This window comes from Cyphomyrmex costatus, unplaced genomic scaffold, assembly GCF_001594065.2.
Source record: "Cyphomyrmex costatus isolate MS0001 unplaced genomic scaffold, Ccosl1.0 scaffold390, whole genome shotgun sequence".
Taxonomy (NCBI): domain Eukaryota; kingdom Metazoa; phylum Arthropoda; class Insecta; order Hymenoptera; family Formicidae; genus Cyphomyrmex; species Cyphomyrmex costatus.
Window position 1 is genome coordinate 177,360 of NW_017278101.1, and position 27,502 is coordinate 204,861.

Genomic DNA, 27,502 nt, shown 5'->3' on the forward strand with positions numbered 1-27,502 from the left:
TATATATATATATATATATATATATATATATATATAGAGCTAATATATATACATATATATAGCTCTGTCGTACTTTTATCGTAAAAAAAGTGCGACATTAAAATTTCATGTATTGGGTCGGAACAAAAGTTCGTGAAACTTCGTTTGCTTGAATGTTAAAAATTAATAAAATTTAAATAAAAAATAATTTTGAAGCTTGAAATTTTTTTCGAAAGGTGTTTGAGTTTCTATGAGTTGGGTAATTTTTTACCAAATAAAAAATTTTCTTTTTATTTTGTAGGACTCTCACTTTTTTGTGCCCAAAAAAAATTGCAAAAGTTTCGATTTTTTAATCAGTTTACAATTTTATAACAAAATTGTTTATTGAAAATAAATTCTTAAAATTTTTTAATATTAAGTTATTAAATAGGTTAATAATTGTTTACAAATCGTCAAACTGCAATTAAAACAACATTCTTAAGCTTTGCTTTATCGAATTACATAATTGCGAATTATTTAAAAAGAAAACAGACATGATAAATAAAATAATATGTTACTTTTGTTCCAACCTAATAAATAGATAGAAACTATTTAGTTGACGCTGTGCGGTTTGGATGATTGAGATAAGGCGAGGATATAATCCATTAGAAGTTTTTTGCAGATTGAGGGAGAGAGAAGGAAAGAAACGCATTTATATTGTTGTTTTAAGGCCAGGCCCTCTAAAGACAAAGAAAAATTGTGCAAAGTATGTTGAAGAAAAAGAAAGTATGTATATCTTTCCTTTGAGTGTCTAAAATCTATGCGCGTAGAATTTATATAGTAGATGAAGAACAACATCATGAATTATTGAACAATTTATTCTTTAATAATCCCGCGATGTGGATTTTCACACGGATTCGAGAAGCAGCTCTATCGAGGCATTATACAAATTGAAGGATACGAAACGTTGAAAGCATGCTGGCGCGACGCATCGATACCGTTGAATCGCGACGCGATGGGTATTGCCGAGAGTTTCATCTATTCTTCTTTCTCCTTTAGATAGAAACGTTGCGTCGCAGTGAGAAACCGGTGCAAAACCGCGAGGGAATGATGTACAGGATACAGAAGCTAGCCGGGCGTGCGTTATTAATTAATACAACGGAGGGCAAGTTCGAGAGGTGTGACTTTTTAGCCGAGGGCTCGTACATACCGGGTAGGTATCTCGATCCGTTCGCTTTGATTAGGGTCGCCTCTCTCCTCCTTTCTCGCCTTTAATTCGATAAATATTTTATATATAAATATTTGTACAGAGAGAAAAAGAGTATTAGAGGAGAGAAAAAGAAGCACGAAGGGAAGAAAATTGAGATAGCATATATATATGTATACACGTAGAGTCACATAACAGACAGACACACACAGATATATGTATACACGGATATTATTATATAAATATATATATATACATGTATATGTATGTATACACATATAAATATGTGCCGTCTCATGCAATGAGACGAAGAGATACATGTACACGCGGACACTGCTGTAAATGGTTGTAGTTATTTAAATAACTATTCTGTATATCGCATAGTATTTAATACGATTATAATTATTTATTAGAGTCTAAGTAATTTATTATTGCTTTGCATTCCAAGAGGATCGGAGACCACGGGACTATACGATTAGATAAGCGAACGTCTTAATGTTAACGGTGCTTTTCTAACAGAGCCGATGTCGCATAATATAATTTACAATGGGCGAATTTTCACTTTCGGGTGTAAAAAGAAAAAAAAACAATGAGCGTCGCGAGAGGTCCATCGGGCAGATCTCTCGCGCATAAACGAATGCAACGTACACGAATTATTACTATCTTCGATCGATATAACGTATTTAAGAGCTGTCGCGAAACTACCACTATTTTGTACGCAGGGCACGTATGTTCATTATTAGGAACACGTTCGTCATTCGCACTTTCGATCCTTATTAAATCATTGACGTACAAATCTTTTTAGATACCTTTACAACAAAAAAAAAAAAATATGCGCGCGCTTGTCGTACTCTCGTGCGGCTCCTCGGGGCGGAATTGTGAACAAAAAAAGTGCCTGATTGGGAATAATTCATCGAGGATAAGAGAAAGTTGCGTATATTCGTGCGAGAAGAAGGATAGGAGGCTTTAGGCGAAGAAAATGAGAAAAGGAGAGAAAGAAGAACGGAGAAGAGAGCGAAAGGTGTGATTAAAGAATGCAGTATACAGGAGCGTGTGTTAACCCGTGTTCACACCATATGTGCTTACCGCTTTAGCGTATATAGCGACGCCTTTACACTGTGATCACGTTTACAAAGAAAATAGTCTTAAAGCTAGAAGATAGACGTAAAGGTATATATCTTAGGGCAAGCGAGAGTACGACGAGCACAGCCTCGAGTGTGAGACAGGCGTTTAGACACCCACGACGAGCCACCCACACCCACCTTAATTCCCTCGACTCCCCCCCTCCCTCCACCTTTCCACAATTTATTTATACATACGAATAAAGATATATTTAAATCGATAAGAATGGAATAAAAAAAATATTGTTGATGTTACTACGGTGTAATGGGTACAATCTAAATACATGAATATTATGTATATAAGGAATAGAACGGAGAGAATTTTTATCGTACATGTTTTATTCTCTTTCTTTCTGGCTCACCAGTCTCCAACTTCCCTGCAATAGAATCCAGGCTTTGTGCGTGACGGCACGCATAAGCTCGCAATTTACGCGTTCTATTACCTCGTCAAGGATCTTAGAAAGTTATTATACACAACACTTTTCAATAGTTACGATAACGGAAATGTGTAGATAATAAAATTAATTGGTTCATATCTTTGCATCTCAAAGCGATATTCCAAAAATAGTTGCATTACATTATTTATTCTGTAATTTGGATTTAATATCTTAGTAAAAATATATCGAAAGGTTTGTTCAATTGTAAGTTATTTAAAATAGAAAGCTTTCCGCAAGAAACAAGATACTAAGTATTTAAAAGTAAATAAACTGTCGTTTGTGTTTTATTTCAGAGAAGATCAGCGTTAATTATTTTATTTTTTAATTGAAAATTACTTAAGATAAAAGGCGTTTTACAAAAATTAAAATATTTTTAAATTATATAGAGTAAAGAGATGTAAATAGTTTAGTTATAACTTAAAGCTATTTTTACATTCCTTTTTTCTATATTTTAAATACCTTATAACTTAAAAAATAGAATATTTTTGGTGAATTTAATTTTAAATAAAATATTTAAAAATAAATGACAGAGTTTGTACTTTTTATTAGTCAAAGGTAATTGGACTAAAAGTTTATATGTGAAATAATAATCTTTCTCATGTCTTTACATCCTTGCTAAAAAAAGTTGACATAAATCTGTCTAAATCTGAACATCTTGATGTATTTTATATACGTGACATTTCCCGGATATCGCAGGTTCTTCGTATGTGTTGTCTCCACCGTTTCCAGGAAAGAAATAAAGCCCATCGATAAATGTTATAGTCTTACTTTATTGCTTGCGTTACCATGCGTTTATGAATACAGAAGCGCTTTATATTACAGTGTTCGTCGTGTTAAAGCTATCAGAAAGAGGAAGAGAGAAATAAATAGAATCCTCTGGACACACGGCCGTGTCGGTCGTTGCTCGAGTCGCCCTCGAGCTCCGGGACACGGCAGGAGACATCGCGTCTCCTCACTACGATTTTATTAATTTACCAGGAAGAGTAAACAAAGAGAGAAAGAGACAAGTTGCATATAAACTTGACCAGACGCAGTTATGAACAAATTTCAATTTGTTCATCATTTTATTGCACTCTCTCCTTCTCTTACATAAAGTAATTTCGGTTCCGCGCCAACGATGCTAGATAACTGTTTTTATAATTCAGGGTAATTTCTCTAATTGATCTTCGAAATATCAAATTGCATCATCCAGATGTTATAGCACCATATATTATAATAATAAAGGAAAGATCGAATGATATATCGGACAAGACTAATCAGATAAAAATTATTTAAAATTTTGAAGAGTGTGGTAGCATTTGCCAAATCACTTTGGCAAATCCAGCTATGAAAACCAAGACCTCGTCATACAGAGAATAAAGATATTATTTGTAAATTATTGTGCATTTGGTTGTGTAGCTATTGTTTATACCGGCATGAAATTAACTTTACCATCTAATAACATCGTTATACATTGTAAGTCAAATTTTGTTTTCACACACACAGTTTATAAATATTACTGAATAATAATTAACAATTCTTTCGTCATTCCGATAATCATAACGTTTGGAAGGAGATTTAAAATATTGAATTATATAATCCGCACAAGTGACGCAGCCGATCCAAAGTATGAGTATTCGATTGCCTGGTTGTCGTAACGAATTACACTACATTACACTTAAAAATATCCAGTTACAAAATAGACGCAGTTCGATCTAATGCTTAGATCCTATTCCCCAGAATGTGCTGAATTCTTCGTCAAAGATGGACGAATTGAAGACAGTCAACAGTATCTGATCTGCAAGACTGTGTCTTCGGAATTATACTAGAATATGTTATAATTTTTATTTAACTCGACGAGAACATTTCAGAATTTTCCCGTGAGTTTCTTCTCGCGAGAATGAGAGCGAAATCGATTCTGCTAGATCCTTATTAGATTCTTATTGTTGGAACTCATCGAGAAAATCCTCGAAAAAGGAAGTACTGATTTTAGTTCGTTCGAATATTTTCGTGCGCAAAATGACTCCAAGTCCGGAATTCATCGTCGATTTTTATATTTACGACTGTCTCAAGCACAGTCTTAAGATATCATAAATCAAATCAGAGTCGCATTAGCATCTTAAAACATTACTTAAGACGATCTTAAAATAAGAACGAATTATGAATACTGGCAAAAATTCATAAAGAAAGTTAGTGGACACGCGAATGTCCCTATATGACAGATCTAAGAGTGATTTTCATAGTTCGTTCTTATTTCAACACCGTCAGAAATGATGTCTTAAAATGGTAATACAGCTCTCAGAGATTGGCTGATGGCATCTTCAGATCAGACTATACTCAAGACAGTCTTAAAGATAAGATCCGACTACGAATACCGCCCTAAGAGTGCGTCTCGGGGATCTTCCGAACTGGGGATCCCCGATCAATCGGCACCCTGACTCTTGTGACTGAGAATGGTCTCAATGTTACGTTGAATCCGCGCGATTTGCGATCGCTTACTCTTCGGCGTCGTTGTGCCCCCCTCTTCGATGTACAAGTTGCCGGCTGCTGCCTCCGGCCAGCCAGCCGCCGCCGCCGTCGCTGCTGCCGCTGCTGCAGCCGTCGTCGCTGTCGCCGTCGTCACCACCACCGGAGTCTCCCGTTTCCGGTCTGCAAGCAGAGTAAACGAATCTTCACCATTCCCGTTGGTCAAACGCGAGCGTCTTATAAGTTAGCGGACAAAGTGAGCAGAATGGATTTTAACTTAACATTTTTATTTGTCGCGCTATTAGTTTTCTTTTTAAATAATGTTCCACTAAAGGAAGATTAAGTTAGCGGAACATTACACATAGAATAAAGTCGGTCGACGTAAAAATAACGTAGGATTTTGTTGCTCATTCGTTGTTGTCGAAATATGCAAGTTATGAATTTGTTGCTTGCAAAAAAGGTATAATTGACAATGAAAAACCTCAGCGTACTAGAGAAAGAGCAGAACAAGAGTAAAATACCAGTAAAAGATGTGTTGCTCTCGTAAAATTGGTATTAAAATGTCGTCTGAATTTGTTCTCGAGAGAAATCAAGGAAATTATGATATTAATAAGATATTAGTGCAAATTAACACAAGAATTAAAGTAGAATTAAAAAGATCGTGATATGTAGGATAAGAAACATATGCATAGGTTTAGGTTTAGATAGAAGATTTTAAGGATATATAGGTAATAATAATTGTTACTATAATAATAATTGTATTGAAATATGAAAATGGATGTTCGTAGTTATAACTACGAACATTACATTTTCATATTTCTATTTTTAATTATAAGTAAAACTGTAAATCAAGTTTTTCCTCAACATATATAACCCAACACTAACATTATTTATAACATTGTTATGTTAAAAGAACGTCAAAATGACGATAAACAATACAATTTGTTTGCTGGGAAGTAAAATTTCTTCTTCTATACTATATATAATATTGTAATATACAAGTTGGGACAAAAGAATTAACTCGCTTATTAGTCTTCGTTATTTCCATATTTTTAATCAAAAATGATCTCGTTTATGATACTTGAATAACTCGAAATGATTAAAATGCAATCCGCGGCGAGGCTCGAGGGAAGGTATACACGCGTCACACGTCGGGACACGCGCGCGTCGCGTCGTATTTTGGGAGCACCGTGTACATCGCGTTACGCTTCCGGTAGCGGCAGGTCCACATATAAATACAACTTCCGAGGCGTGGGAGCGCAATGAAATATTCCGGCCGAGGAAAAAGATCCCGCGTGCGCCCGTCTCGCTTTCCGGCCGAGAGCGTGGCGTATATTGACGCGCCGCGCCATGCCGCGCGCACCGGCCGCGCTGCTAAAATTGGCGACGGATTGATTTTCGGGCTCATGCTCGCGCGGCTTACGCGCGTCAAACTCCAAAGTGCAACAAGGCGACGCGCGGTAGCGAATTCGGTTAGAACTGTAGATATTACAAGAGTAGCTCTTTTATTTGATGGAACGTCGAAAATCAAGTTTCCCTTTTGGCTACATTTTCTCTTTCACCGAAATCATTTATCGCTCAATGAGAGCTGTAATTTTGTAACGACAGTAGAACTCTAAATTGCAAGAGTAACGCAAACGACTGCTATTTTTTATTTATACAATCACAAATGGTTCTTGCCTATAATTCTTTGTTGGATTGCAGAAATTATTGTTAGTCTTAATTTTTTTTATTACAATATTATTATTTGTAATTGTATTTAAAAATTACAATTATATTATATTTACAAAAGCATTTGCGATTAATAATAAAATATAAACAAATAAAGTTTTGTGTAAATGTTCGGACATAGGTACATGGTCTAATCACCAGGACGTTTATCTTAGGATCGTTCTTTCAGCATAAGATTTAGAAAAAAAACGAAGAGTATATTGAACTGATTGTGGGATTAATATGTTAATCTACATCGATGGAAATGGACGTAAATACGATGACACTGAAAGCCCTTAAATGGTTCTTGTGAGCCTGTACCAAAGCGATTCGCCCTTAGGCAAAATTGCAGTGTGGTGTCACAGTGCGAAAAAATCCAACGATAACGATTCTGCAGCAATAACAGACCTATTTTTTTCTGTCACTAAAACTTTGTTTCTCGCCATATTTATAGTCGATTCTTATATTTAAGTAAGACTGTCTTAAGTACAGTCTTAAGATGTCACAAACTCAGAGCCGCGCGTATTAGCATCTTAAGACATTACTTGAGACTATAAATTCTAGATTAGGAGAGTGTGATTTCACTCTTTAGAGTAAGATTCACTCTAAAAATTTTCACTCTATACTACAATTTGATATTTATTTGAAATTTGTTGTTTCTTTTAAAATCCTGGCATCAACTGACAACATCCTAGCAAACAGGCTGACGTTATTTGTCATCACTCAACATAAAAATAATGATAATTAACGTTAGTTTAAATTATTTGTTAGGATATAGATAGAATAGAAGAAAATAAATGCAGGTAAAAATATGTATTTATGTAGGTATATATAACTAAAAAAACAAGGGAAAAACAAAAATTTCGCGCAAATTAAACAAGAAAAGAAAAAAGAATCAACAAAAACAGAAGTGTATATTACAATATATTTAATTCATTGCGTATCTCTGTCTTTTTCACAATCTTACCCATTTATTGACCATCATTATACGCATACTGAAGTCGAACGATGGACTGAACTTTTCTCTCACGCGAGCGTGGGCCTTGTAATCTCAATCTAATAAGCACGAATTTTCGGCAGAGAATAGCAAACAATCTCGCTTGAAAAAACACTTCAACCATTTACCATACTATCTTGTAAACCGTGCTTATTATTCACAAACCCGCCGGCGTTGATGCGACTTCGGCGCGCGCTAAAGTTAGAGCGCGCCGCGCCGCCCGGATGAATGAAGGCAGATAAATGCCCGAACGGTCCGAACAATCGCGTCATTTTGTTTTCGCGGACGAATAAATAATTCTCTCGCGGCGAGAGCGCAGCGTAGCCCAGTCTCATCCCGTCTCGTCTGTTTTAAGGTCCGTCCGTCTACTGCAGACAGCCGTGCCGTCTCCCAAAATACCGCGAAGCGGTGCGATTCGAACGCGTGCGAAGACGCGAAGATCTGCGTTCTGACGTAACGCACGTGCGCGTTTCCCTCCCGTGGCGATCTTCGCAATTTATCACGCGTGCGGATATGCGGTTAGATATTAGAAAGAAAGTGCGCGGCGTCGGTTTCGGCGAAGCACGAAGGTCGAAACTTGACGTCTCGGAAATTCCTAGGGCAATTTATAAAAGACACAAACCTGACGCACGTTTTCAATTTTATGAAAGAACGCTTCCGAAGTTTAACTCTGCACAAATTCGCGAAATTCTTCTTAAAAAAAAAAAAAATTAAAGTTTTAATTTACTTAAGAGCGAAATTAAGATTACGCGGTTGAGAAATGTATTAGTCTAATCATACATACTGAATGACGATGCGTCAGTTTATATTCTGAGAAGAAAACAATTTTTACATAAGATAAATAACAACACGGAACGGTTTTGCTGAAGTATCTAAAAATTCATTTTTACTATATACACTTAGAAAGTATTAAATTTTTTTAAGTAATTAATTTAACTCATCATTTTTTTATTGGATAAATATTTGTTTACTGTAAGTAAATGTTTAATTAATACTATTCAAATAAGTATTTGTTGGAATTTAGAATATTTTTGCTCAGCGTAGTGGTGCACATATCCCTCAGGATCGTTCCGTGGCAAAAATGACGTTACGTATGCAAATATCGCGTATCGTAGCGGAAACGAATGCTTAAAAAATAATACGTTGAATGAAAGTTCGATAATGAGCCACGTGCTGAGTATGGTATCAATACGGAACCTCTTCCTCCTTCCGCAGTGTATAATTTGGCACTCGTGAAAACCTGCGTAGCAGAAGATACGTTCTAATGTCTTGAACACACATCGCGCCTACACTCACTTACACTGTAGGCGTGAACGATTATCTCTAATTGTCTTGATTTTATCACAAATCTCAAATTCGACTTGACCGATCAAAAGTTGATCGGAGTATCCCGGATAGATTGATTTAATGTTAAAACACTCGATCTGCAATAAGTGTAGTGAACCTCTAGCCTTCTATTAATTGTAAACTCTAACTGTGACGTCTTTTTCCGACAAAAATATGTTTTCATCGCTGTCTTAAACCGTGATCACTATACACAGAGGGAATAGTTTTGCTAAAATATCTAAAATTTAATTACATATATAAATCTGAAAGTAATTTTGTTGAATCATTAAAATAATTATGTAGGACATTAAGGAATTGCTAGCCTATAAATATTTTTTTACAGCATTGCTCTCATCTCGTCATGCTTTAGATTTCTACACAATTACTTTGACGATCCAACAAAATTATTTTCAGATCTGTACTTAACTTAAATTTTTAGGAACTTCAACAAAGTCGTGTAAATTCTTTCCGTATATTATAGACTAAATCTAATACTCGAGCGGCGTATTCCCCGCCCCTGCCTATAAAGAAAAAAAAAGAAACAAAGACTTCCGGCGTGCTGACAACACCGGACGGTACTTCACAACGTCATCCCGTGTGAAACGCGCGCGCGCGTGTGAAGCTCATTCAAGTGCGGTGCGAGTTAAGCGAATTTATTGTGTGCTTGAGATTGTCAGCCGTCCCCCGCGCGATCGTACCCGTCCATTTGTCGTCCGGTTCCCCTCCCTCCCGTTCTTCCTTTCGGCGCACAAAATGATCATTGCGAACGTGCACGCAACTACATCTTACACGGCCGCGCGCAATGGAAGTGCTGATTGCAAAAGCGACGAGCAGTATGTAACGACGCAGGCCGAATTTTACGTCTCGATTTTACCCTCGTGCCCGCTGAGGTTGAGCAACGTACTCGCTCATACTCTAAATATTTCTTATGCAATTTGAAACATTAGCTTTTCAAAGTAAAATAAGCGAGTACTTAAAATATTGGAAAATAAATCAATTTAAGTGTGATATATATTTAATTTGTAGGAGACCTAAATTCTTCGTTTAAATGAAAGAAAATATTTGCACTTGAGCGTAAAATTAAATAAAATAGTTTAATAAGAGATAAATGAACAATAATAAACAAAATTTTCGACTAGTATTTTAATATACACTAACTATAGTTAGTACTTATATAATATATAAGTAGAAATAAACCTATTTTATTAAAGTTGGATTTTAAGGTTTGATAATATTTCTGCGTGATTATATATTTCTTCAATCGAAAAATAGTTTATATTTGAAATAATGAAATAATTAAGCAATATTAAATAGTTAATACATTTTGAAATAAACATGCACTTTAGTTTTATAAGAATGACCAACCGGTCATATGTTACTTCCAATTTCTGGCAGTATGTATTTCGAATATGTGTACAGATGTAAGTAGTATATATCTTTATCGCTAAGCACTGTCGAGTATTCGACCTCTATCTAAACGTATATCAACCGCTTAGAGAAGAGTGATGACCAACTCTCACAGGTGGTAACGTCAAGTAGTCGTCGTCGTAAAGATTTATAGCCACAAACGGAGGCCTTAAAATTCTGCTTACCTAAAAGCTTCTCGAGATACTGACATCTGGTTTCGGGATCACCTGGATTCATCGGTGCTCCTGCTACCAATTCGGCCAGTTCCGCCTTCACCATCAAGTTCAATCTGGCTGAGATTTCCTCGAGACCCGCTGCAACAAAAATTATAATCCAATCAACGATGCACCACGTAATTCATCAAAAAAATCATTCTTTCTATAGCTTTATATTATAAATATTCTTCAAATGTTTAAATTATAAAATTATAAATTCAATATGTATAGCGTAATTTTACAAATATTTAAAGATTTTTTACACGTTGTGTTACATCGTTGAAGTCAGATGTTCAATAATTTTGTAATTTTGTTTAAAAAGAACTTAGTATGTGGAGTACCATCGCCTGCGCTCTCTTTGTCTTTTTTTTATCAACTGACATATGAAGCTCTTATAATAACTGACAAGATTACTTCTGAATTAATAACACATTATACAAAATGAAGAATGCAAAATCTTGAACAATGAATCTTAATTACTTTTTGGAAACAACGTTTATGATGAATTATGTAAATTTATAACGAATTTTGTATTTTTTTACTACAATATAACGTTGAGAATGACTTGATCGGAGTCGAAACGTATGTTTATAATAAATTGAATTTATCTGTTAATTTACTGGCTCTTTGCCTTTCTTTATATACATTATTTTAAAGATTTTATATGTATGGATATATGGATGCTTTTACAATTTTTTAAGTATAAACATAAAGTGTATATATTATTACTAATTGTGCTTAAAAAAATTTCACTTTAAATCAAAATTAGGTTTACGATAATCAAATTGTCAATGCAATATACTTTGTCATTAAAGCACAAAGTTAAAATTTGAACTAAAACTATTTAACACAATTTTTGATTACGCACAAAATACATTTATTATATAAATAAAAATATTAACTTAATAATTTTTCACGTAAAATTACAATTTTGGAATAAATCATTCAAATAATTCAATGAAATTATAACAATTACGTAAATGTTAAAAACAACCATAGTAGAAAACTTAAATTTTTTTTTTTATATAAAAGGCTTTCTCGTAAATTTTATATTCTCTCTAAATAAGTCAATCCCAAAACATTTGTCAATTAATATATTATTATGATTAAATATTTTGTCTATATTTATCTCTGTTGAGATATAATATAGAGATTAATATACACATGTGCGACTAAGATGACGTCATCCGAATAAAATCCTCCGACAGCATAAAGCTGCATTTGCAGTACGTACTGCATCAAAACGAGTGCAGTCGACGTGGAATGCGTCGAGGACGTCTGTGGAATGCGGCTCGATTTTCTCCGAAGCCCTATGGTGTATACGTTCGGTTCCCCTAATGGCTCCCGACTCGAGCAGTATCCCCATAAGTCCTCGACCCCTCTTGCTCCTCCGACCGCCATTCCTAATCAGAAGCACCGGGTGGGCCGACCGTCAGCCGCAATCAAACGGTACCGATTACACACGCATGCCGAGCGTCCGTTTCACGGTTGCCAATCATGTCCATTTTGTAAAAGCATAGGTGCGAAAATAACGCAGTTTTTTTTATTCCTTTGTGATGTATATATCAATAAAATCGATAAAAGTTTATCTACGTATAAATACAATGTATACAGTTTGTATGCTGAATGCTGGACAAGTAAAATAAAAATTAGAAAATCAGGTGTGTGTGGTGTGCGCGCAAAAATTTATTTTTTTTAAACTTTAAAACTTAATGTTTTTCCATTCTTTTTTTTCTCTCTCTTCTCACTCTAAATTATATCTTATATTTCAACTAATTTATTAAAATAAAATTCTTATATGCTATATTATTTTTAAAAATACATCTATATATTCAATATTTTTTAAAAGTAAAATCTTATCACGTAAATTTTCCGTATTAAAATCTGATATAGCTTTTAATCAGTCCTAACTGAAACTTAGTTTGCGTTACAAATTTTTTTTTCAAGGAAGAATTTCTCTCATTTCCGTTTATCGAATACACGTATTCACTTATCAATTCATTTATCTGATCATGAAATGTTAATTTCGATAAATATTTCCTTAAAAATGAGTGAAAAGTAACAAAAAAAATATATAATGCTTTCTCCTATTGTTGTTTGGAGAGGATAATGATCACGTTTTAATAATATGAGCTTTCGGCGACAATGCAATGACATGTATTATTATACGAAATACGATCAAAGTTACAGGTAGGATGTAGCAATTGTAACCGTTTTTATTAATATTAGACATATACAGAGTATAAACCGCTCGCTCGCGATTATATCGTGTGTAATTAGTATTAATTAGCTATGTACATAATTCGCGAACAATAAATATTAATAGGATTGCAATTGCAATAAAATCCAACGGGTTTCGCGTGCAACACGCTCTAGGTAGCCTCGAAATTTTATTTTTATATTAGGATGTCTTTCCGAAACGCGGAATAAAGATGTTGTTCGAGTTTCGTCCTGCAAAATGTTGATTTTTTGAAAAGTAATTTTCACTTCTCACAATTCTGTTTTATTTTCGTGCATTATTTTTGTTTTCTATTTGTACATTGCTAATCGTACTTTCATTTGTTTCTTATTGTTTATAGCCTCGTCCTGTCCTAGTAGTTGTGGTATACAATATAATATTTTAAAGATTTTTATCTTGCACTTAAAAAATTAATCAAATTAATTATATATATTTTTTTATTGTAGTTTTATTAATGAATGAGACAGATTTACACACACACATAAAATTCTTCGAAATACAATATTGTCCCAGGAGTATCATATTTTTCGGATAAATTTTAAGAAAACAGTAAGAAGGTCTTCAGGTTTTTGGGGTAAAAAAACATTTTTTTTTTTGCTTTTTTTGAAAGCTTATAGTCTTAAGAATATCCCCCTAAAATGTTTTTTGAGAGAAACGAAAATTGTGCAAATTATACAAGATAAAATGACGTGGTGTTGGGGTCGCGCGATCGATTTAAAGAGCGCGCGCCAATCAATTGCCATAAAGGGCGCTCGCCGTTATATCCAACCTTTCGAGACCATTCTAGAACGTTTCTATTTAATGGAGCAGAGTTTCGTTCCCCTCTGAGAGCCTGAGGGTGCGTTCCACTAGCTTACGGGCGCTGCGGGCGAAATCTAGCAGACGACGAAGTGACCACGCTGACCCACGGACGAACCATATGAGCTCGATGCGGTCGCGATTAATGACGTCATATATAACGTTTTGATCGCGACCACGACGAACGCGGTCGTTATGTGGAACGGGTTTGCGGGCGTCGTGATCGTTGCGGGCGTTTAGTGGAACGCACCCTGAGAGCCACTTTCGTTTGTAATGGAAAACGGAACAACTTAAATTCATCGATATGGACATTCGCTCCTAAACACATTCACTCCGGCAAAGCTATAGTAGACATTGCAAATTTTTTTAGCAGTATGTATTTTGAATGGTGATTACATGAATATTCTGAAAATTATGGAGATAATGGGCGTAATTATTGGCAAATCGGTTCATGATTTGGCTCATTCGCGAGACGAGCATCGTGCGTCCACAAGTTCGAAAGAGGCAAGGATTGCTAATCCAGAGGATAGAGCAGCACAAAAAATGATTTCTATGAAGTAGAGGAAGGTGTCTTATATGGTTCTGGAATAGATTAATGGTAGATTAAAAAATTTTGACATAGTAAAAAATGTTTCATGAAACTTTAAAAGCGTTTTTCTCGAAACCGTGTTTTCGTACATGGTAACCACGATTCCAAAGAAACTATTAGTCCGACCGACTTCTACTTCAAGGGATATACTCGGAGAACGTGTCATTCTCGAATCAGAATTAATAGCTTACGTTAATTTTTTTTATTTTTTTTTTTAATAAATAAGAGGAAAAAATAAGCAAAATACGAAACATTTCTTCAAACTGTCGCGATTTTGAAAATATGCATACGATATTAATTATCCTGGTTCGGACGAGAATTACAAGTCCACTGATTAAGAAACCGCTTTATTTTTTGCTTTCAGACTAACGATACGACCTGTATCATGCTTATCACTTGATCGTGTTCGCGATGTAGACCCAATTTCAGCGTCATCTTTTTACTACTTTGTAAGTAATAAACATTACAAAAAAATATTTTTTTACATGTTCATTGTATGCACTTTCTAGACCTGTATTGATTTTTAAGTATATCCTTATTCATTAAAAAAATTTTCAAAGAATACGTTTAAAATCGGCTGTCAAACCTGAAGGCCCCTTTAAATATTAAATTTTATAAGACCGTACATGTGAGAAACACAACCAATAAGAAATTGCTTTTAACGGTCGAGCTTAGATGCTATTATAATTCCGTGTGAATTTATATACTAGGTATGTAGTCTTTAAACTGCACGCCGAACAATTTTTCGGTTTTGAAACGCAACTTTACGAAAAACTACCGCAATATCATCACGAGTTAAATTGTCTAATAATTTAAGAAAACAGTTATTCCGTGTACAATTCGTGCTGAAATATTTTTCGCGTCGCCCGGACACGCCGTTAATAGGCGCGGCGTGCGTTTCGCCGAAAGTGTAGATTTAAAAGGCGATACACGCGCGCGCGCGCGCGCACCCGCCGCGCCGGACGGACGAGAGGCTTCATTCATACGGCGTTCATTAACGAAACGTGGCTGAATCGGTTCCCACAAACGTACACGCGATACGTAGCGCGATACGTCGGCTCGCAGAAGGAGATGGAGAGGCGAGAAGTAGGAGAAGGAGCGAGAGAAGAGGAGACGTATACAACAGCGACGACGGGGAGAGTTCCTGCGCGAGGAGGAGTTCTGCGTACTGCTCGAGCAGGAGTTTTGCGTTATGCAAATGCAGATAGTAACGTCGTGTACACGTGCAACATGCCGTCGAGTGTCTGCAAGAGTTGTTACGCGATTCCGATTCACTCCTTATTACGTGAGCCGCGATATACATATGGATTATAAGTATACGGTGTCCGAAAAAAAGACACGTGCGTATCTTTTTTCTTTGCACAACTTTGGCTGACGTCCAATTATACGTCCAATGGAGATGAACTTTAATCTCGATTTAATTATTTCTCTACCTGTTTCCAATTTTTTGAATTAGAAGAAATAAGAAGTATAAGCTAAACTCAGACAGATTAAAGTTAGTCTACATTAATGAAAATTTAAGAGCTTTCAAAATTTTTGAACGATTTAATTCAAATTTAATTTCCATAGATTTTAATATATATTTTCTTGTGATATGTGTTGAACATTTCTCGTTAATATTTAATTCTTAGTTTATATATTTTTAAAAAATAGATATACGTGAAAAAAGTACTATTTTTCATCTTTAAAAAATTGATTTTAATAGAATTACTTAATGAAATTAAATATTTCATTGCTTTTGAATTTTATATAGGAATAAGTATAAGTTCTACGACGCTTTACTTGAAAACAGTCCAGAAAGAGTCAGCTCATCGTTACCGTTAATCGATTCGCACTCGAGGAACAATAATGTTGCTTATATTTTGGGGTGTAGCAAACGCGGAACGATAATGACGCGACGGTGTGGGCGACGATACGCACCGTGCGCTGAACGTTGGGAAACGTCATATCCGGGCGCGGTAGGTCGATCCAAGGTGAGGAGCGGCCGTGATCGGCCCTCTAATGAAGAAAATCCCGCCATGCATTTTAAGGGACTTCGTATCTCTCTCTCTCTCTCTTTATCTCTCTCTTTCTGTCTCTCGTCGGACTGCGTGTGTATACGTGCACCTGTATTCTTTCCGCCGACATCCCGACAACGCGGCTCTCTTTGCCTCGCGAGAGATACGGATCCTCTCGCCCTTCCCCATCTCGGAAAGAGAGGTATCGCGGATGCATAGCGATCGATTAGGATAGGAGCATAAATTCTTGTTTCACACATATTAAAGCAGAAGAAAATCAACCGAGATTCTTTTCTTTTACGGAAAGAAAGGAAATGAAGGACTTTAGTTTATTTTCTTGTCCTTATTGGGCGTTATGTAAGACTCTGTTTCCACCCTCATTCTGATTATGTGACGTGACGTCGAAGACTAGGAATGTGATTAAAAATTTTTTTAAATCAAATCCGTTATAAATCAGAAAAAATCGAAACATTTTCGAGCAAATGTTACATTTTCTCTTTGATATTCATTAATTATAAAAAAAACTCAACTGTGATGACAAAATATGTTTTTCAAATATTTTCAAAAATTTTCTGTAAAATATATCTTTATTAATTGTAAAATAAATAAAATAGATGATTTATTTGTTTGTGGAATAAAATTTTATTTTCGCCATATATTTATCCTTAAATAAGGGACTTCCGTAAAATAAACATTATATAATTCATAAATGAACTAAATATTTTTTCAATGTACTATTGTAATATAATTACTGGACTAATTTGTGCTATATGGAAGCTATCGATGATTAGAATATTTGAAAAATGCGACAAGTTCAAGGGTTATAGAAATAATATTATTACTATTTATATGTTATACATATAACAAGTATTTTCTTACCCGGCTCGAAGTTTCTCTTCATCCGCCGCCATTGCCTCGCGTAGACGATTGCCGAGCATCCCGCTACCAGGAAGAATACTATGCAGGCGCATACCGCAAGGACCAGAGCACCGGTCTGCCAGTCCCACGGTAGATTGTCTTCGACGGTCGATTTTCTCCTCTCCCGAGGATCATGCGTCGTCTGCGTCATAAAGTCAACGTGTTAAGACCAGAACACAGATCTTTGTATTGTACAACGCATAATACATAAAGGCATAAGAAAATCAACCAATCGGAGTTTGTTATTTCATAGAAAGGAAGGAAACAAAAGAGACTTTGAAAAATTTTTATTTAATTACATCACGATAAAAGGTTTGTTTCTTATTACTTACTTTCGAAACACGACATGGAATGCAATCGACTTTGGCAATGCGATTCTATACTGCATAGCAAATAGAGCGAAAGCCAGCTTTCGCCGCCTCAAAATGCACGCTGATTGTTTTACATTTATTAATAAGGAACCGTTATTTTTTTGATATGTTGAAGAAATCAATCTTTTATCCTGATATATTAATCAGGAATTAATTGACTTATTGTCAATTGATAACAATAAATCAATAATCATAATCAATTAATTCCCAATTAACGCGATTTAAATGCAGTTAATTAGAATAAAAAATTAATTTTTCTAAGGCCCGGTTCTATCAATATAAAATTAACTTCAATCTTGGTTCAATTTACTTCTTAATATTTTCTAATTCTTAAAAAACGATAAACAGTAAGTTAAACCGAAATTGAATTTTTATTATTAATTTTTAATTCTTTGCATCTATTTGTAACAATCGCCGTTATACGTTAAAATGTCAAATGATTTAATTTTTCTTGTATTACGCATATCTACAAATTAGGATTATTTTCATTATTATAACATAAACTTAATATATTATTTTTAAATTAATTAGTACCTTTTAATCAACATATATTAAAGATAACCGTATTACAGATTTTGACGTCAACTCCGGAAAGTTATTAGTACTGTTTCCCGTGAAATTAATTACAAAATCTTTTCTCGATCTTATATTTCGCTTTTCGATACTATATTACAATTAATTTTATTCTATTGATCAAAATTGAACAATTAAAATGGAAACTATATAACTGGTATTACGAGATCAAAAACTTAAAAATTCTATAAAATCAATTCGAAATTACTTTCGGTTCCTGCGAAGCGGAGACCGGCTCCTCATCGCCTAAGCTTCCGTCGCCTTCACGACCGGGGTTGACGAGATTATCGGCTTCCACGAAGGGCCGTTCTTTCGTCCTCTCTTCAGAGAACCGCAGGAACGCGTTCGACGTAACGGCCCCATCGTTATCGCCGGCTCGCGAGGGCCTTTTCCTGACTGTCGACGACAGGAAGGACCAATCGAGCTCGAGCGCTGACAGTGGGCCGCATATCGCGTCCTTGTGAATCACACACGGACTCAAAGTGAACTCGGGGGCGCATCGAGTACATGGCCAGCACGAGGCACGTTCGGGGGACCAGAACTCCAGGCCGGGCCTGCAAATTGGATGCTGATGCTGCGACTGCTGCGGCGGTTGCTGCTGTGGCTGCGGTTGTGGCTGTTGGGTACCGGATGTTGCGGCTCCGGGGGCGGCGGAGGACTCGCACAGGCCGACGAATATCGACACCAGGGTCAACAGCAACCCGGGACAGGATTCCCTCGGCATTACCTGTTATTACGTACAAAGCTCATGAGATGGTTCTGATTTTAATCTCAAGGAGCAATCGATCATCAATAAATCTATTTCTCTCTCCCTCTCTCTCGCTTTCTCAACCCGTTATAATATTTGTGTAAAAGAATTAATCTAAAGAGTTAATCTAAATTCTAAATTATAGAACAGAACAAGAAGAGCAATCCATTTCATCTCAATCTGTTTATTATATATAATATCACGTATTTTCGAAACATAGTCAAAAGAGTTTTTTTTTTAATTAAATAAGAAAGTTCTACATACAACCAATACTGTAATAAATAAAATATTGCAATGAACGAATAAATAAAATATTTTCTTGACGAAGAAGGAATAATAAAACTGTGTACGTTTCGATTATTTTGCAAGTAAAACAGCATTTTTCGATTTATAAAGCAACTGATTAAGTTGCCATTAATTATTCTTAATTTTTAATTGCTAAAAATGATTTTTCTTTACGTTTGAGATCTTTTCCGCTAAAATCAAAAGTTTCAAACCAGAAAGCTATTGATTTCACGTGTGGCAGACAACAACAAACCTGTCATCTTTTCGTCGCGTATACGCATTACAATACATATAATACGGAGAGTCGACGATGTCGATCGCGGTCGATCGGCGTAATTCGAGCGTATAAAGCCGCTCTTTAGGCCGCAAAAGCGCTCGGACCGTTTCCACTTCCGGCTCGTTCGCGATGTAATTACATCCGCCGTTGAATCGCGATCCATCTACGTCATAGCTCGCGGCCAGCCGTCTACGCGCCTTCGTTTCCGCGCACGAGCGAGCGTGTATGCCGTTGTTACTGTGTGTGTAAATCGTACGTGCGTACAATGGTGTGGCGACTGTTGTATGTGGGTGCTGGGTGCACAGAAAACCTTACAATCTGCAGATTTTATGTGATCCACTGTACATGGTGCGCGTCATGAGCTGCGTTCATCAACACATTGTCTATACACGAGATTAATCCCTGTAATTAACACGTATAGAACCGTGGGTCTATAAATTAACCCAATCGGGATTCAAGATAAATCTAATTCTTTTTCCGAGGAAGGATTGTCATTATGAAAGTAAAATTACTTCTAATTAATTATGATTATTTATGGAAAGTTACAAAAATATAATGCTCCACGTGCAAATCCAAATAAACTGGGAAAGAAAAACTGTCAGATGGGTCGAAAAGGGTATAACTACCGCGGTTCTAGTATTAACACACCAAAACTCCGCTGTGACGAAAATTAAACCTCAATGTTTTATTTTAACTGTCGATGCGAAATATCTTATTATGAATTCAATTGTACCGAGTATTTCTATGTTAATTATACTTTTTGAAGAATTTCAAGAATTACGACAAGTGTGAAGGATTCATTGTTCATTATTGAGATATTTTCATTATATAATTTTTGTGAAAAAATAAAATTTGAGGATTTCATTTATAAATTGCTTATCAATAAAATGTCGAGATACAACATGGTCCAGATTCACAGACTTACTTTGTAGAATCAATGAGGTTCAGCGTAACCAAATTAATAAAAAAATATTGCGATTATAAATGTATATGTACAATTATAATTGTTCTTGTTGAATCAAAATCATTCACGTCATTTATTACAGTAAACCATCACTCTCGATGTTAAAAGTAAACCATTGATGAAAAAAGAATTCAGAGTACTCACTAAAATCAGCGTGCGTCAATCGACCGAAATAAGCGCACGCGCGCTATTTTTGTGGCTATAAATGCATCCGCTGAAAGTGTACGCGAACTTTTTCATTATCTAACGGTGATCCGATGGCGAGCCTTTTCAATGGAAGAGGACTCTTTTTTCGTGTGGCTCGCGCAGAAAGGCAAGCGTTGTTTGAACCAAAGGCGATAAGAACGGAAGAGAAAAAGGACGAAAGAACGTAGAATTTTTCAAATTTTGATTGAGATCCACCATATGTTTCAAGTCAGCTACAAAGAAATTTATATTTTATTATTTCTCTATTGTTGTTAAATATATTTTTGTTTTACAGATTTTCTTATTATAGAAATAAAATAAACATGTAAATTTTACGCGATATTTACGTAATATATCCAGCGTTCTTTTTGTGACAAAACGTGCAAGAATTAAAATTCTATATAATATAAAATATATCATATAAATATGTCTGATAAAATAATTGCATATAGTATTTTGAGAGATTATCAAACTTCTGCTCACTCATTAATACTATCTCAGATTACGACGTTAAAAATGAGAAGATACAACATACAAAACAAAATCTCTTTTTGTTTCTTTAATTGATAAAAACTGTATATCTCTCTGAAAATAAATTATGCATAACCAAAGATGAAACAAACTATTATTATATTTACAGCTATAATATAAAATGTTATAAAATTAATGAATATACAGAATAGGATATAAATAAGGGATACAATTTAATTTCCTCCTAAAATAAAAATACAGTTTTCGGTATTTCATAAGTTTACTTTTATCAATTACACGTACATCGTTTAATTAAAAAATATCTATATTCAAATACAAGTGGCGAGAACTTTTATTGCGTATTTTGCTTCTAACATTGCAATAATTTGAGATGGTAGTGATGAATGAAACGGGAGTTTCAAGACGAGATCTTGAATGCAAAATCACATGATAAACGTCGGCCTAGAAGAACGATACGTGATGGGCGATACACCTATCATTTGTACGCGCGAGGAGCCCGCATGATGTGGCATAAAGATGCTCCTCGTCCATTTCAAATCGCCGCGTGTCATATTTCTCCCGCGGGCACGTACATACATAAGGATGTCCACGTATGTGCACGCAATCGCGCGATCAGAATGCAGCGCGACACCCCGCGATCCGCTCGCGGGATTCGCTCGCTCTCGTGGGACTCCGCTCGTTCGTTCGTTGCAAATGCAATCTTCCGCCGCCGAGCTCATCTCTCTCCGTGATTAGGATGCCAATTGCACGCTTCGAAAACGATTACGGACACGAGTCGGTTGTCGCGGTGAGGCAACAGCATCGCTCGTGTGCCGTGTGCGGGGGAGAGGCCTCGGCGAGACGGATTGTTCGCAACCTTGTTCGAATAAAGGAATCTCCAATAGAAAATTTAAAAAAAAAAAATGAAACTGTGGTACACTTCGAGCCTATCACGAGATCCCGTTTCGTTTGAACGAAATTGTGATTTTTGGTGATATAGAATTCTTGGAGCGCTGAATTTTAGAAATAACGAAAATCAAATGATATATCAATTTACAACGTACGTTTCTGATTGATCGTTTATTAAATGGTACTCTCGCCGCTGTCCCGTCGTCGTCGACAAATGGCTTAACACGGCCACATGTGTGCCTCTAATAATAGTAACTAAAAAACTGCCCTGACTCCAGAGAATAAGGGCCTAAACCGGTTTATACGTTCTTCAACCTTGCATCTTATAGGCTCAGACGCAACTCTCTTTACAAGAAACGGATTTCTCGATCGCATTCGACGTCGTGGAAATAAAATCTTTTCGACTGTGATTTATACACGGAAAGAACGTGCTAAAGTATTTAAAAATTTATCTGGATACAGATATAAAAATAAATTTTGTTAGGTCATCAATAATATGATGAATAATTATGGAAGACTTTCAAACTGATTTGTGTATATGATAAATATCATTATATAATAATATTAAGTATCCTAAATAATAACTTTGTAAGTTTAAAGTTTTTAATTTTTCAGAAAAACTATCTTTTTCTTGTACAAAATTAAAATAATTATATCAAAATCGTAATTCCAGTAATTACTCTTATTATTATTAATTCAAAATCCTTTAAATTCGTTCAATAAACACCGCGTAAAGATATTAAAAATAATTGTAATACATTAATCAATTATATTAATTTGATATCTGTATATCGATAACAACTTATGTACATAAAAAATTTCATCACTGAAAAACGTCACGATATAACGTCCAATATAATACAATCGAGCCTATTTTTTCCAAAGTATCTTCATCATTGCACACAATTTCAACCAATAATTCATAATCGCAGAATAAATGGAGCTTTAACGCAACGGCAGTTTATAAATTTATCTGCAGGAAGAGGGGAATCCGCGATAGTGTTTTATGAGTAACGTCTGCCGAAGCGAAAGAATGCCGGCGCTTGATACAGCCGCACGTGTTCGCTTAATGACGCTAATAAGACGGTTCTTTCCCTCCCCGGAATGCGTGCAAACAGTTTTAAAGTGACGACCCGAATTACATTTCGTCGTGGACAATGGCCGTTTATCAGCAGCACACAATTATAGACATACAAAAAAACATTAAATGTTGAAAGAACAAGATAGTATAAATATGAGCAAAAATCACGTTTTCTAATTTTCTCTCTGTAATTCGTTCTCTATTCTTTAAATTAAAAGTTAAATATTTCTTCATAAAAATCTCATACAATTAATAGAATTGTAATATAACCAAACAATGATCTTAAAAGTTAAGTGTACGAAGCCAAAAATGTGCTTCTATCTTATAAATGTATCAAATACGTTTTCAATTAAACAGGAATTTACAAATATTGATTTTAACTTTTATAATGAGTACGATAGGCGAAGTTCTTCTCGGAAGGCAATATGGTACACCACGTGCCCGGAAAATCGTTTACACCACGTGCGATTCGGGATATAAATTCACTACTTTTCCCACGTTCTCGTAAATAATACACTCCCACCTGTTCGAACGGAAGGATTCCGCTTTGATGTACCTTCATTCACGACGAATTCTTGGAATATTTGATTTCAAGGAATTTGTGCGGCTGGATGAAGAGACTGGGTTATATTTTATACCGCGTTCATACAGTAAGACCTTCAAAAGACATCTTAAAGATGTTTAGAAGATGTCTCTACGTTTTAAAGACGTCCTCAAAACATTCACTGGATAAAGTATGCTGTATGATAATAATAATAATACGCGTTCTTCAAAATATTTATACGATAATGTTTCCGCCGACATAAATGTATCACAAGTTTCTCTATCCGCTTGCACTTCTGAATTTCAGTTAGCTGATATACTCTCTTTCGAATTGTTCGTAATTCAAATGTTATTGACAATCTGAATATTTACAAAAATCTTTCATCGTGCAGAATTTATGTTGGTTGTCCAATAATACTTCTTTATTATATGATTGATTTCTAACATTTAAATCCAATGAAGAACTAAAGGTAAAAACCAATTATATTTAAAAAATTACTGTTCTCACTGAACTGCTTTATTTGCTGAATGAATCATTACTTTGATATATAAACAATTATGATACGAATTTGAATGAGAATATTTAATCTAATTACAAACAAGAGAGAAATCCTGTATTTGCGGTCAAGGCGAATCTAAGTGCTTTTAAATATTTCTATGTTTATATGCGTATCTTAGGTATTCTGTAAACCGCGTACTGAAACTTTTTCGAGCTTGCAACACAGAATCAAAAAGTAATATTACTTATTAAATTGACAAGCAATTTAATAATTTTTGATGTTAATAAGTACTTTTATAAGAATTTTAATAATCCGATATTAATAAGTATTTTTATAAGAATTTTAATAATCCGATATTAATAAGGATCTTAATTCAACGAATAATTGATTGCGAAAAATATTTCAAAATCTGTTGTCTAAAATCTATATATGTTTTTTTTTTTATAAATAAATGAATGCTACTGTGAACGACTTCAAAAGATTCCCAAAAATTTATTTAAAATCGATGATCTGAGTGGAAAATACGGTAAACATCGAGAAAATATAAGATGGGTTTTTTGAAAATTTTCCAAAAGAGATTGATAAATTCTCATTATTGTTTGTTTACTATAGAGGAAACTGTCGTCAAGATTCACCGATCAGTCGTTAATGTCTCCAGTGACATTTTTAATTTCTACTTTGTCCACACAGTGGGCGAGTATCCGATCGGAACGAGACGTTCGTATGCGAGTTTATCTACGATCTTCAGTGGTGAAGAGGCACGATTCGACGGTGCTTTCGAGGAACTCATTGACGTGACTGCCGTGACACGAGGACGTGGCTCGCACAACGCGGGAAACCTAAATACTTCGCGGACATGTCCGCGCCGACGACGACAAAAGGCCGTTACACGACCGTGCCGACGTGAGAATGTATAAATCTGCGTTTAAGTAATGCGACGAGGGATCGTTTGAACCGCTTGTCGTAACAATCACGTGACGAAAAACAAAGAGTTTGCACTACATTAATAAATTTTTGTAAAAATTTAAAAAGCGGAATATGCATTGTACATAATTCTTTTCATTCTGTATTTGTATGAAAAAAATTTCAATTAGTAATAATTTGTTTATTTAAAAAAAAATACAAGTATAAGTAAAAAGAGAAAGAAGAAGAAAGAGAGGAAAAAATGAAGAGAGATCCAATTAAATTAATATAAAATAAGATATTCTTATATAAAAGTATATTAAACATTTAATTCAGTGTGTTTGGTTGCTTAAATCAATATTCATCATATAGACACGTCAATTTTAATTCGACTAAAAAATTTGCTACTGAGATCGAGTTGTTAGATCCAAGGCACAATGAAGAAAAGAAGTTGTTGGAGTATCCGTGGTACAAGTTTAGAACGAACGAAGTACAATCGTGCGAGATGGCGAATGGCAAGGATGAAACGGCAGTCTTTGCTCCGGCCACGCGACGGATACCGGCCGGTCCAGCGCGCACACAGTTTATTTTCAAGCGAGATCTTCAATAAACATCGAAAAAATAGCTCCACTTTAGCGCGAGGATCCCGGCCACGTGTTTTATATACCGGCGTCGAAATCGATCGGGAACGTAAAGCGGATCCAGAAGGTTGTCAAAGGAGGGGCCATTGGCTCGCCGCAAGCAAAATTTCTTCAAGGTAAAATATGAAGATATAGAATATTAAATTATTATTTAAATTATTATACATTGAAAATGTATTATTTAAATGTATAATTCATAAAACGTTTTATTTAAAATTTAAAACCATATATTAACATATGAAAAAAGTAATATAATGGAATCTATATGTTTTTATATCCAAAAATTTCTCAAATCAAAAAATATTTTTGGAATATTGAAATTGCGACTAAACATTTTAGAAATATTAAAAATACATATAACATTTTCTTATATAGTTTTAAAAAAGAAGATGATTCGAGATGGCCTCCATGGCTCTCCTTGGTTTTCCAATGAGCGGTTTTCGGCGTTGGAGGAGGTGAGGGAGAGAGCAGATTTCGGAAATTGATCGTTTTTGTTTACGTTGAGTGCGCATCGCGAGTTTAGCACGCGATGTATCACCCCGTGAGCGTGTCGTCGCACCTGTTTTCAACCGCCACGCGTTGATGTCCCGCGCGCGTGGGCTTGGATGTGACTCGCGGACATCGTTCGGGGACGCGTTTTATTTACGATCATTACGCGTCGGCTTAATAATTTTTAATCCAACATTGTATAATTATTACACGATTTGTAATAATATACTGTGTGATTCGTATGAATTTATATACGACAATATTATTTAACGTAAAATATGATTTTATGTTTGTTAATTAAATGCTGTAAAGGGTACCGTAATGATTAGTTCAAATTTTGCAAAACAGTTTTAGTCTATACTCCTGAGAAGCAAATTTTTTCCTAGCAAACTGTATAATACGAACAAAATCATGAGTTTATTTTATAAGTTAAAAAGAAAAATTGATGCAAAAAAGATATTATTACAAAATGTAACATTATTATTACAAAAAGAAGAAAGAAACAAATGAAATATGAGCCAAACGATTCGATCGAATAAACAGTGTAATATTCTATTTAATCAGACTATTAAAAAAAATCCTGTATTAAAATCTTAAAAAAATATCCATGACGGAAAATTTTACAATTTTTCAGTAACGCAAGCTCGTACCGAATACTCCAATTTTTTTTTTTTTTATTATAAAGTTGAAACATAAAATTTTAGATTTTATATGTATGAGATATGATGGGATATATATATACGCGACACATTTTCCCTTACGAGAAGCGTATACCGGCGACGCGAAAATGCCCGCGATTTGTCGCACCGATCGAATTAGATCAACATCATCGCCGCGCGTTAGCTAGCACGGCACATACTCACGCTGCCTTCGGTAGAGTCGTGTTTGTCATGATGTAATCCGAGGCGATGTGGCCGACGAGGAGGAAGAGAAGGTGGAGGAGAACGAGGAGGGGAAGGAGGCGTCGTTGCAGCCCCGAGTGACAATATCTCGTGAATCGTCACTACATCGCGTGGACCATCGGGGACGGTCTCTGGCACTGTGTGTCAATAACCGAAGTTCGTTGGCGAACCATCAGATTTTCCGACCGGAAGTAACGACGAAGAGGAGAGGAGGAAAGAGACCGAAATATAAAAAGGAAACGAAGGAAACGCGTGAGCGTCGCGACGCCCGTCACGCTGTCACTCCTCGGTGAGT

The 27,502-nt window shown here is 35.3% G+C and overlaps 1 protein-coding gene and 1 long non-coding RNA gene across 2 annotated transcripts; one reads left to right on the forward strand and one right to left on the reverse strand.

Annotated features, from left to right (window-relative positions):
* Window positions 1-427: 427 nt before the first annotated feature.
* Window positions 428-1,752, forward strand: LOC108776862 (uncharacterized). Its single transcript, XR_001940803.1, has 2 exons — window positions 428-1,171; window positions 1,269-1,752. It is a non-coding gene; the product is annotated as an uncharacterized LOC108776862 (long non-coding RNA).
* Window positions 1,753-5,014: 3,262 nt separating this feature from the next.
* Window positions 5,015-27,502, reverse strand: wgn (Tumor necrosis factor receptor superfamily member wengen). The gene is given in 5 exon segments (XM_018543583.1): window positions 5,015-5,351; window positions 10,794-10,922; window positions 17,326-17,550; window positions 18,594-19,035; window positions 27,169-27,502. Coding segments are annotated over 4 exon segments (1,020 nt in total). The 5' UTR covers window positions 19,033-19,035; window positions 27,169-27,502; the 3' UTR covers window positions 5,015-5,124.